Source organism: Lissotriton helveticus, chromosome 8, assembly GCF_964261635.1.
Source record: "Lissotriton helveticus chromosome 8, aLisHel1.1, whole genome shotgun sequence".
NCBI classification, from domain to species: Eukaryota; Metazoa; Chordata; class Amphibia; order Caudata; family Salamandridae; genus Lissotriton; species Lissotriton helveticus.
The window spans coordinates 1299501743-1299513900 of NC_136069.1; the positions used below are offsets into that span (position 1 = coordinate 1299501743).

Genomic DNA, 12158 nt, shown 5'->3' on the forward strand with positions numbered 1-12158 from the left:
CTCTGCGTTATAGGGCCGGGCAATGGGTGCTGTTGTGGGTGTTCCACTGTAACACACATTGTTTTTTGATGCTGCCCTCTATTTACAAGGGTGGCGTAAATATGAGGCAGCTCTAAAAATATGACATGGGAAAATCTGGTCTTAAACAGGAGCAATGAGGAGCGTTTTTGCTGTTTCTATGTGTGCTGCATTCTGCAGCACACTTAAAAACAGCAAATCACCATTACTGATTGTTTATGTGCAGGAAGGTTCATCCGCTCCCCCTCTCTACTGTTATTTTCTGTCTCACACCTCCCTCTAGCTCTGTCACTAGCTCTTCTTTCTTACCTCTGATTCCTATTGGCAAGTAAATGCCTCTTAAGTCATTGTAAGCCAATGGAGAAGGAATAGACCCTCAATCTCACAATGCATGACTTCAAAAGTTTTCAAACAATATTACCCCAAATGCCAGAACTATGATAAAGGAGACCAATGTCACCTTGAAATCTTAGTAAGCTTTGGTACTGCCAATCATTGAGTCCTATTCGACACACATACTAAATTACCTTTAATGGCATGGTCCTGCAATGGCTGGAGTCACTCCTGGAGAACAGAGCACAGATGGTCCTGAAATGCCTCTAGCATCTTGACAAAGTCATTGCCTTGCTAGAAAGTTGCCCCATAATTCACCTGACGCCAATAAAGAACACCAACAGTTAGTTACACGCCTCAATACAGGTCTTTGTAAGTATGACAACATCACACAGCCATCAGAGATCTCCACTGAATATGGCTGTGCGTCCTCCACACATTACAGACATGATCCAGTTAACAAGGCAGTCATCTGTTGCACTATACCGGACCTAGCGACCAAGATTAACACCTTTACTGGAGCATGCAAGGCACGCAGTAGCTGCCCTACCAAACTGGGAATCAGGCGATGTAAAAAGGCATCTTTCTATGTTCTAAAGATCTTTTCAAACATTGGAATGTTGAGCCCGCCATTGAAGACAACGGAGTGCTCCAGGCTTCTAATGGCTGGTAGAAGCCCGGAGCAACAACATTCCAATGTTTGTTCACAGCTGTTGCTGTAAACAAAGACCTCATGGATTTCAACCCCCTTGGGCTCTGTGAAGCCTTTGTTTAAAATATTGGAACATTCTATCCTCTAGGGGCGGAATGTTCTAATAGCCTTAGAGCCCTCTGAAGCAGGTTCTACAGGCCCTTAAAGGCTCCCTCCCTTGTTAAAGGCCTGAGCCAAACACTGGGGCAGGCCTTTAATGGCCGCTGGAGCTCGCTACATGGGCTCTAAGGCTATAGAACACTGCCCGATAAAAGACTTCTTTCTTACTCAACTTCTGCACTAAGCTGAGTAGCCATCACTAGCAGCAATGTAGTGGTGCAAGGAAGCTTGAGGGGCCTCCCCTGCAAAGTACATGGGGGGGCACGCTCCGGACCCAGTCAGGAGCTCTCAGGCCTGCCCATGCACAGTGCCAAAGGGGGTCCCCAGAAGCTTAGGGGTCCCCTCATTATGAGGGCTGCTGGAGCTATGGTTACCCCCTGAGCTATTGCTAATGTAGCAGGTGCAGTGGCACTGAGACAGAAAGGCTTGCTGCACCCCAATTGTAACCCCCTTTTACTAACTCACAGAGGTATCTGGCTTCATTTTCCGTTCTACCATTCAGGTCTTAGGCACCCTTGCTATGCCACTCCATAAAATGTCATGCAACACCTTATCACTGCATAATCACCCAATGTATCATACTTGGAGATACAGGGAAAGTCATCAGGAAGCAATGCTGCTGCACCTGCCTCTCGCAGTGTCCTCTCTGATTTGTAGAAACTGGGAGAGGCGGGGAATGTTGGTGGAAGGCAGTCCTGTGGCTGCATAATCGTCCTCACAACCACTTACCTCCAATCTGTTAGGACTTTAAGGATGGTGTAGGTAGTGCTGGCAGCAGCCTTTCATCCACCAGTAGGGCACGAGTCGGGAGTTATCCGTGGGTGGACCGCGTCCACCCACTTTTTTCACAGGGTGAACGCCGTACACTCTGCCAAGAATTTGGGCCCCACTGAATAATGTGCTGAACTCGTCCCGGGGTAATTTCCAGACACCGGGACACTTTCAGCAGCGCCTGCACGTTGGCTGCCTTCCATCTGCAACAGCGTCCAGGCTGGGACAGGCTTTCCTATTTAAGTCTCCTGCTGGGGCCATAAAGGTCGAACTTGAGGGGTCATCAGGCCTCCTTTTGATTGAGTCTCTTGGCTGCGAGCATTCAGGAGCCTCACACCAGATGCAAATGAAGCGGAGGGGAAACAAAGGCTCACATCTTGTTAGCACTTCACACATACTTAAGACAGGCAGCTTTTCAATTTGTTCAGTCGCTGTTTAGGAGATATGCATGCACTGTAAGAATATCTGATGTGTTGGTCTTTCCCAGTATTCACACAAAGCAAATTGCATTTATATAGAGCTTTACCTCCCCTGAGGAGGTGTTGAAATAAGTTAAGTACCACAATTCCTTCTTGTATAGCCCTACTCATTCCAATGCAGGGTGTCAGAGCGCTTTACATCAACACATGCATATCACATGTACAATAAATGAAATAAGTTTGTAAATGAATGTACAGGGTGTGTTACGTACAACTGGGGGATTGCGAGGTGTAGAAGTCACATATCATCTTCCATAGCTCACTGTGCTATTATACTCGCAATGCGTGTAAGCATACACATGATAGACCTGCAAAACATATGTGAGGGCTTTAGATCTGAGGTCAGTTCCTGTGATGCCACTTCCTGTAAAGTCGTGACTTGTGATGCTACTTTCAATGGTGTCAATCCCTGTGATGCCATGTGTGATGTCATGCGCCGTTATGCCGTGGACCCTGATGTCATGCGCCGTGATGTTACTTGCATACTGCCTAACTAGGTTAGTCCACCCACTTCTTTTTTTAGGACTTGTGCCCTGTCCACCATTGTTGTCAAGTTAATAGGAACAGGGGGAGGCAAGGGTAGGGAGGGTTGCCACAGCTGTTGACAACAGCCAATAGAAACGTAAGTTTGTATAATGTATACAATTAGATTGCTCCTAGGTACACTTCACATTATACTTCTTCCTATTGGAAGAAATACCTTCACGTGAATTGTTCTTCGAGTGTCTTGTTTAATATGTACTTTTTGGTGCTCTATGTATATACAACTTAAGTGGTGACTTATATTTTATTTTCTTATTTACTTTTTAGGATTTGCCCTTCTTGGGGGACATCCATGTTTCCTTACAACACAAGATATACATCTGGGAGTGAATGAAAGCCTCAGGGACACAGCACGGTTAGTAAAATGTCCTTTTATATCAGCTATTAACATGATTGTTTTCAGACTTAAAACACTATGGTAGAGATGCATACACGAATTTCATAGGATTCACAAATATGCACGAAACATAGTCTTAGTCGATTACAGGTTTTGAAAAACTGGGCGGCGCGGCTTGTGCTGAATCAACCTAGGAGGGCGGCTTCTAAGTAAGCCCTTACCTCCCTGCACTGGCTACCCGTCAGACAAAGGATTCTTTTTAAGTCTCTTTGTACCTGCCATCGCATTCTTAACAACGCTAGCCCGGACTACTTAAGTGACTTGATCACCAGATATGTGCCCCAAAGATCGTTAAGGTCCGTCGCAACTGGAATGGTGGTCATTCCCAAGGTCAAGAAAGCCAGGATGGGTGGTCGCTCATTTAGATTCCGGGCTGTGCAGCACTGAAATAAGCTCCCTCTGAATCTCAGGCTGGAGGGCTCTGAACGGAATTTTAGAAGGATGCTGAAAACTCACCTGTTCTCGTGCAGCAGGTAATGGCGTAAGGAGTAGCTCTGCCTACAGTTAACTCACCCAGCGCGGGGACACGCCGAGATGGTGGAACCATTGCGCTTTATAAATGCTTTGTTATTATTATTAATATTATTATAAAAAGAACCTCTTGGTTTGATTTACAGCAGAGTACAATCGGATGGTAGTTGGAAACAAAATATCAGAATTCTTTATTGTATGATTAATTAAAATCTTCACAGTAACAATTCAATGAAGACAAATTTCAGTTCAACCGTATACAGCAGTACATTATTAAAAAGTCAGCTCATTAAAAATCAAAATCCATAAAAACAACAGCAACTTCTTTTTATGCTTCAATGCAAAATTACTGCAAATATGCGGAAAAAGTGCTTTGTTCAGTACAGGCAATGCCTTCAAAGTGGGGAGCCCAAAAATGCTGTTGGAATTATGTTTAAGGGACCCAATTTCCATGTCAGCATGTGTTTTTGCACTGGCTGTCCAAGATTAAGAGCTTTGGCGGCATTCGCAATGTGTGATGTTATAATTGTGTAGTATGCCCTTTACATTCCACTTCGAATATGATCTAATATTACCAAGTCGTCTGCATACGGTATAATTGGTAAATCATCAACCAAGAGGGCCATTGAATTCTCATTGTAAACAGATACATGAGATACCTAATCTATCAATTTTTCTTCACAAACTGCATTCTCTTTGCCGGTAGTTTTGTTAAGAAGACCATTTACATATTCCCAAAATGTCAGTGACTTGCGCGACAAGCAGGGTATATATATGCTTTCACTCTCTCTTTATGAATTTTTGTTTTAACACCCAGGCTATCTTTTTGTCTTTTCTCCTTGTCTCCTTTGGCTCTGTTTCGTCTAGTTGTCCTTTCCATCTTTATACCTAATTTCGGCTTCCGACACAATGTTTTGCTTAGTTTAAATACTTTGTCCTTACTGTAAATTTTATACATACATTTCGGGGGCCGTCATGGATTAGTTTCGAGCTTATTAAAAGCTAGAGCTGCATGCAGGTCACTCATTAAAATGACCCAATCTTCTGTTAACAAGGTGGATTATTGATCAAGTGCAAGAGGTCCATGTAGTGCATTCTACATCTGATACTTATGTTTGGAGACAGGCCCCTACTCTATCCATTTCAATGATGGGTTAGATTCAACATTCAGGCTAGCCAGCTGGATTTACTTTTGTGTGAATTGTAGAGGTTATGTTGAATTAAATTGTCAGTGGGTGGTGGTCACCTTCAGCTCCACTTGTGACCTTCTTTTCTTGCATCTAGTTTGCAGGTAATTGCTAAGAAACAAATTGTCCAGTGTAGAGATGTTTCTAAAAGTGGGCTGTTGTCTGCCCTCCGGGTTTCCCTGCTGATCTCATGCTCACAGGTCAAGATCTTTGATGCAGGTCTCTAGGTTGTTTTGATTAGCATCCTCATGAGCTCCTCCTGATAGACATAAGTGTTGCATTTTAAAGTCTCCTGCCAAATGAGTTCTTGATCTGGATTGATCTGGATACTGATAGAGGAGCACCCAAATCAGGTTTCAGATGTCTTTCCCCTTCCTTTTTTTTTTTTTCCCGGAGTTTTATATAGCGCGAACTAGAACCAAACCGAATCAGTTATCAGAGCGGTTTACATAGCACCAGTTGCGTTACATGAGGAATCATGTAATCATGAAGTAATCATGTATGTTTTGCTGGATCATGTAAATATTTAAGAGAATGATGGATTTAAGTTGTCCATCCAATGCTAAATATGATAGATCAAGTGCCTGCAGATCATGAGTAGATGTTTTTATTTCTTTTATTTTTAGCTGAAGATCAAGCTTTACAAATATTTAGGCTGCCAGAGGGCCTTCCATCAAAGTTCTTCCTCCCTGCTTACGTATGTACTGTGTGGTAGCCTGGGATTCATAAGGGACTGCAGCCCAGGTTTCCTGCAGACACGGCAGTTCCCCAGTGCTCAAGAAGTCAAGAGCCTATTTTTTCTCCCAAACAGTAGTCAGTCCTGCTACATTCAAGCTTATTACGATTATGCTGTGTCTTTCCTTGTTTTAAACATTTTTCCGATGTACTAGGAGATCTTTTGGTCCTTAAGTGTTAAGGCAGGCGAAAGCCATCCCAGCTAGTTTGTTGGTCGCAAGCCGCGTGGACGATAGTTGGGCCTGTTTGTTTTTCGTCGCTCTGTGTTTATTTTGTAGTTGCACTGTTATATTTTCCTCCCACACTGGGGCATTAGTATGGTATTGGAAATCGACTGATAAACTATCAGCGAGTATGGTAGCATATCAACAATATTTAGAATTACACGAATGGCAGATATTCTGGCAGTGGATCCTCCATTGGCTCCACTGTATGTTTTGCAAAGGTACCCCCACCAGACATGGTGAAAAATCAACGTCCTGATTTGCCGCTATGTCTGGTGAAGCTACCTCAGTAAGACTTCCATGGAATGCATGGTGGATTTTCAGGGGTGGGAAAGTACCCAGTTCCTCTCATGAAATACTCCCAAGCATGTAAAGATGCCTAGATATGTGAACAAAGCCAAAATATACCGTCTTTGTCAGTGCATCTTAAATTCCCACATCTGCAGGTGTAAATTCTGTCAGCAGAGACATACACTGGCAGATTTTCTACTAGAGAGTTTTTCTTCCTCGAAAAGCTTTTCTGATCGCTAATTCAGCTGTTTTAGCAAAGTTTGCTATCCTGGTGGATGAGACTTAACGTGTCAGATTTTTATTTCCAACTTTGCTGAGGAATACTATTCTATCAATACATCAATATCGTCTGTTTTCTTGAGGCTCTCCCTTTTACAGACAACACACTCCTCATTTCAAGAACTTCTATTGGTCTACAGAATATAGTGGATAGGTTTTTAGATTTATGTAATTCACAAGCAAAATGTGTGAAACTCCATATTCAGAAGTGTGGTGCAATATTGCTTCAAAGAACTGTTGTGGTCGACAAGATGTCAAAGCTAAGAGCTCTAGATCTGTAACCCAGGCAAATGATTTATACCGAGCCATGACTCAAACTGGATCTTTACATGGGGCAGAGGCCTGGGGGATGTTAAAGATCTTTCCAGAAGAGAGTCAAATTTATTTAAGTCTATGTTCAGTTTACCATATAGCATACCAAGCTTTGACACAGGTTTAAAAGGATAGGGGACATAGCTGTATTAAGACCTATAATCATATGGATGAGACTGTAGACCACCCCTTTAGCTTATCTCTTATAAAAATGGACTTTCTGAGGTCATAAAGCTTGGGAAGGGCTGTAATACATAGTTGAGACATGTTAATTTTTGGCTCACACCATTGACGCTGGAACATCTTTTACATGACCCTCACTCAATCAATAGAGTGCCTAGGGCCACCATGAAGTCTGTCTTTTGAGATTATGTTTTAAAACATTTCATATTTATTTCCCACTTCTTATATAGCATATGGCTACCCCGAGCAGGATTCCCAGCGCTGACAGGAATCATGAGAGGATAACATACTACTTATCTAAACAAATGAGTCTTCATCTGCTTTCTAAAGCTGAGCAAATTTCTGTTAGCTCTTAGATCAATTGGAAGGGAGTTCCAAAGCTTGGATGCTTAGTAGGCGAAAGATCGCCCTCAACTTCTAGCCAGGTTTATTCTAGGAGTGGCAAGAAGGAAGTGGTTATTGGGCCTGAGGCCACGTGCTTTATGATGTGCTAAAATAAGTTGACTCATTAGATGCGGTCCCTGGGCATGTTCTATTTTATGTACGATGCAGAGAGTTTTGAATTCAATTCTTTTGCTAACAGAATACATCTGCCAAACACGATAGTCTCCCAGATAAATTCCTGCCCGTTAAGCCCAGTCCCACCTTTGACCTTTATATGGATGAAATTGCCCACTTTCAGAAAGAGCTGTATTTATCAGATACAGGATCGAAAACCTGAGTCAAAATAGGGACTTTATGGAAAGGCCCAATGGTGGCGTGTGGCTGGTATAGCTCTCTGCCCTCTCTGTGTGAGCTAACAAAAGGCTGATTACTGTCTGCATGTTCAATTAAGGGCACAGCCGGGGGGCCCATCTGATATGAGGGCACACCTGATATGTGGACATGATGAGGCATATACACTGATATCTCCCCATTCAATTCAAAAAGCAGTCTGGAGTAGTGTGGGCTCAGGATGCTTTCTTGTTGCGCCACGTTGTCCTGTATCAGGCGTTGCCAAGGAGCACAATCCTGGTCCCGGGCTCTGGTGGGAGACCTGACATGGAAAAGGGAGATTACAAGGATGGAGGTCGGGATCGAGATGCCTGGTCCACAAGGAGGCCACCATGCTGCTTCAGACGTCGGCATTCACTGGCAATGCCCACAACACCTCCAGATGGAGAGTGGGACCCAGACAATGGTTGGAGGGACAGACATTGCTGTTGTTGCTGCATCCTCAGTAATGATGCCTTAGGAGTCCAAGGAGCCACAGAGGGAGCCCTGGGAGCACCATGAGCCCTGTACTGAGCACAAGGAGCCCAAGGAGCCCAACAGAGCTACAAAATCTATTGACATGCTCAAGTTACTGGAGATACTTGATGTTTGAGCAAACTGCCAGGCTGAGGAGACATCGGACAGTAAAGAGGACGCAGTGTCCGATGTTGGGCTTGGAGTTGGGACCCTGAATGTCTGCATTGGTATCCACAACAAAGGCACATCAGGTAGGTGTCAAATCAGATCCCTCAGCTAGTGCATTTCATAATGAGTCTTCCCAAATTTCTGTGAAGAAAACAATGGATTTCTTTAGTCTTAAGGTCTCAGGTTCACAAGTACCTATTAATCTCTCACATCCTTCTACCCCCTGCCCTGACCTTCAGTGCCTACATCAGGGATCAGCATTGAGACTAAGGGTTTGGGAACTGGTGTGACTGCTGCAGCCACTGTGTATAACACTAGCTCGTGGCTTCCCAGGCCTGTAGTGGAGGGAGATTTACAGGGAAAACTGTATCCCAGTCTGTCACTTGGAAAGAGGGTATGATTTGCTGGGGGGTTCAAAATATGAGAGAAAATGAATCCCATGAGAATCAAGATGACCTAGAAGAGTTTTTTTCACTGTCAGATATTTCTGAGACTGGTAGTCTAGCGGAGGGTGCAGAATTACTGACAGCTCGGTTAGCAGGCAAATTCAAAATTCAGTCCCTAGGAGTTCTCAAAAAACCAACAGACAATCCTGGAATCCTTTGATCACTTCAGGCTGATCATGGGGAAATTGGGGCTGTTTTTCAAAATTTATATTTGACCTATTTTGCCATGATAGGCGCAATATACAGTGTCGGGTAAGGGCATATAATCAGATTGTGTGGGCTCTTGTTGGAAAGTTACTTATCTCTATTCATTTTTTCCTCTCCAGATGTAATTTTTCTCATTTTGCTCTTTAACTATACTTGGGAAATAAGGTTGGGCATATTTATGCCATTTGAATTTTAGAATACTCTTGGGGGTGGCTTTGTTGTCAGTCCTGTTGCAATCTAACATATTGGGGGGCATCAGTGTGGTTTCATGTCAAGGTTTCAAATTTCTGCTTGGGAGAGTCGGGCAGGAATATGAATGAATGTTGGTGGTTGGGAGAGGGGGAGTTGAGTGGGCTGCGTAGTTGGGGTAGCCATTGCAGTGGGTCACAAGAAGTAATTTGAGGTTTTGGGTCAAAACGTAGCAACTCTGGGGAGACAGAAGTGTTCTCATGGGATAAAGGAAAAGATATAGCATTAACTGAGCTAATTGAGTCAAATTGTAATACCATGCATCGGAGAAAGATTTTGCCTACCAATAGATAGTGTTCTTAAAAATCGTAACCTGGATGTGCACATGCATAGTTGGATTCGTATGTGCTCCCTTGATTAGATATAGTAGAGAGTAATTAAGTATCCTGAATCTCCCTATTCTATGTTCAGGAGATTCATCTTACCACTAGTGACCTTCACACGCTGAGTAGTTTAGGTTACCACACTCTTTTTGCAACTGGGATCGATATTCCAAAGGGAGAGGTGACAATACTGTCTAAGGGGAAGGAAAGGGCTGCTCATCAGATCAAGTTAGACTGGTCGGTGATGGGTGATCACTCCTATAGGAATGATAGTTTACAACTAACAGCTTTGTGAGTACCATTGATTTGGGTAACAACAGACATCTGTTACTCAGCATCAAGGAACATCTTGGGTGAACATGCGCTTTACAAATACTCATGTTATGTTAATTGTGCTACGATTACAGATGATCCTACAATGTTTAATCTTTTTCTTGGTGAGTTTAGTATGTGGCAAGACCCAGTTATTATATGTTGGGACTTTAACCTCACTATCCACTCAGGGGTGGATTCAACAACATCTTTAGAAGCAAGTCAGTGGTGCATGAGAAAGTCTAGGCAGCTATAAAGCACATGCTTGAAACTCTTTGTGAGGTTTGGCTGGCTTGCAGGGGAGATGGCTTGCTGGGGCGATGAACTTGGTTTTACTTTTCATTCTGCTCCACATGGTACCTCTTCTCGTATAGATGTGTTCTTAACAAGTAATAGTATTTTATCTGCCATGTGTATTAATTTAAGTTTAAGTATTGTTTCGGATCATAAACCATTGTCATTATTTGTTAAGTCAAGTAAATTGTTTTCTATTGCACCCCCAGGGTGATAGACATTTGATCATGCATTACTGCTAGACCATTAGCTCTATGTCTTCTGGCGTAAATAATTGTATCAGTATAAAGGTTCTGCCAACCCAATAATGGCCTGGGATGCCTAACCAGCTTTTGTCTGGGGCCAGACTATTAGTTATACCATTTGAAAAAAGTAAGGATAAATGGGTCACTGAAGCAAGGTTACAGGAGGAATTTCTCCAACGTGAAATGGAATATTTGTTTTGACATAGGCCGCAAAATTGCCCGGATAGGGCTTTTGACATATTTGGAGAATTGACCAGAATCTGGATGCAATTGAAAAAGCGATCCGAGATAGTGCCTGCTCTAAGTGTCAGGTGAAATGATTGCCATGTTTTGAGAACAGGGAGGAGATGTGTCAGCTACTGGCTTTTCAATTTAAGGATAAGAATGTTACAAATTTGGTTGTGGGTATAAGAGATGCTACTGGTAAAATTGTCACAGGCTGCTCTGATATATTAGCAGTTATCATCAATTGTATTCAATCTTTATAATAATGACTTCTGTGCAACTCCAGGTATGATCAACAGCTACCTTTAGCTAGTAAGGCATAATCAACTCACAACATAGAAGAGGGGGAGTGTTGGATACTCTAATTACTAGTGACAAGATTGAAATGGCAATCACACAATTGGCAATGGGTAAAACAGTGGGTCCCGATTCTATCCTGACAAAATTTTATAAGCAGTACAAAAAATTCATTACCCCTCTTCTGCTTAAACTTGTTAACTCCACAACATTTCTTGAGCTGACATCGCCTTCTTGGGGAGAAACATTTATATCTGTATTTGTGAAAAGGAGTAAAGATCCACTTAATTGCAGTTCATATCACCCTATATCATTAATTAAATGTGACACAAAAATGTATAAAAGAAAATTATCCAATCAACTAGCTGCGTTTATAATGTCCTTAATTGTTCCAAAGCTGCACAGTTTTGTTTCCTCAAGGGATACCACTTCCCACATAAATTTAGCTATGTCAGCTCTAGATGTCGCAGGTGGGTCTAAACGTCCTGCCAAAATGATCTTTTTGGATGCTGAAAGAGCAATGGAAAGGGTCTTCTGGTGGCACTTGTGAGCGGTTATGTCTGGGGTCAGGCTAAGGGGCAAGTTTTTTAACACAGTGCAAGTTGCTTTACTCCTCTTTAACAGCTAGGGTGATCTGTATGTGAGCACTCTCCAAGACTATCCAAATTAATTGTGGCACTAGGCAGGGATGCCCCTATTCCCACTTTTATTTGATCTCTGTTTAGATCCATACATACGAGTACTCAAATCATTTCTTTTAATTCCATCTTTGATACTGCCTAATTGGGAGGTTAAGCTCCTAGCATACACAGATGACATTTCAATCTTAACATCATCTCCTATGAAGGCACTGCCAGCTATTGAAGATACTGCCGTGGTATTGGGGAAAGGTTCAGGATATAAATTAAATATGGATAAGGCAGAAATCGTAGCTAACATCTATCCGGAAAGTCTTGATGCTCAGGATGTTACACCTGCTAGGCATATGGGTGTTCATATTTCTTGCAATATGGAAAACATTATTCCTTTTAATACATGCAATCTCAGACTTTATTTAGACAGTGGGATAAACTACACCTACATCAAATTGGCACATGTAACATCATCCATATAGTTATCTTGCCACAG

General features: G+C 42.6%; 1 protein-coding gene across 2 annotated transcripts in view; it reads left to right on the forward strand.

Moving 5' to 3' along the window:
• Window positions 1-12158, forward strand: part of OTC (ornithine transcarbamylase) — a 248363-nt gene that overhangs the window by 167265 nt on the left and 68940 nt on the right. For both annotated transcript variants that reach the window (XM_078658269.1, XM_078658268.1), the window contains exon 4: window positions 3223-3310. In XM_078658269.1, the coding sequence (XP_078514395.1) occupies window positions 3223-3310 (88 nt within the window). The remainder of the gene's footprint in view (window positions 1-3222; window positions 3311-12158) is intronic.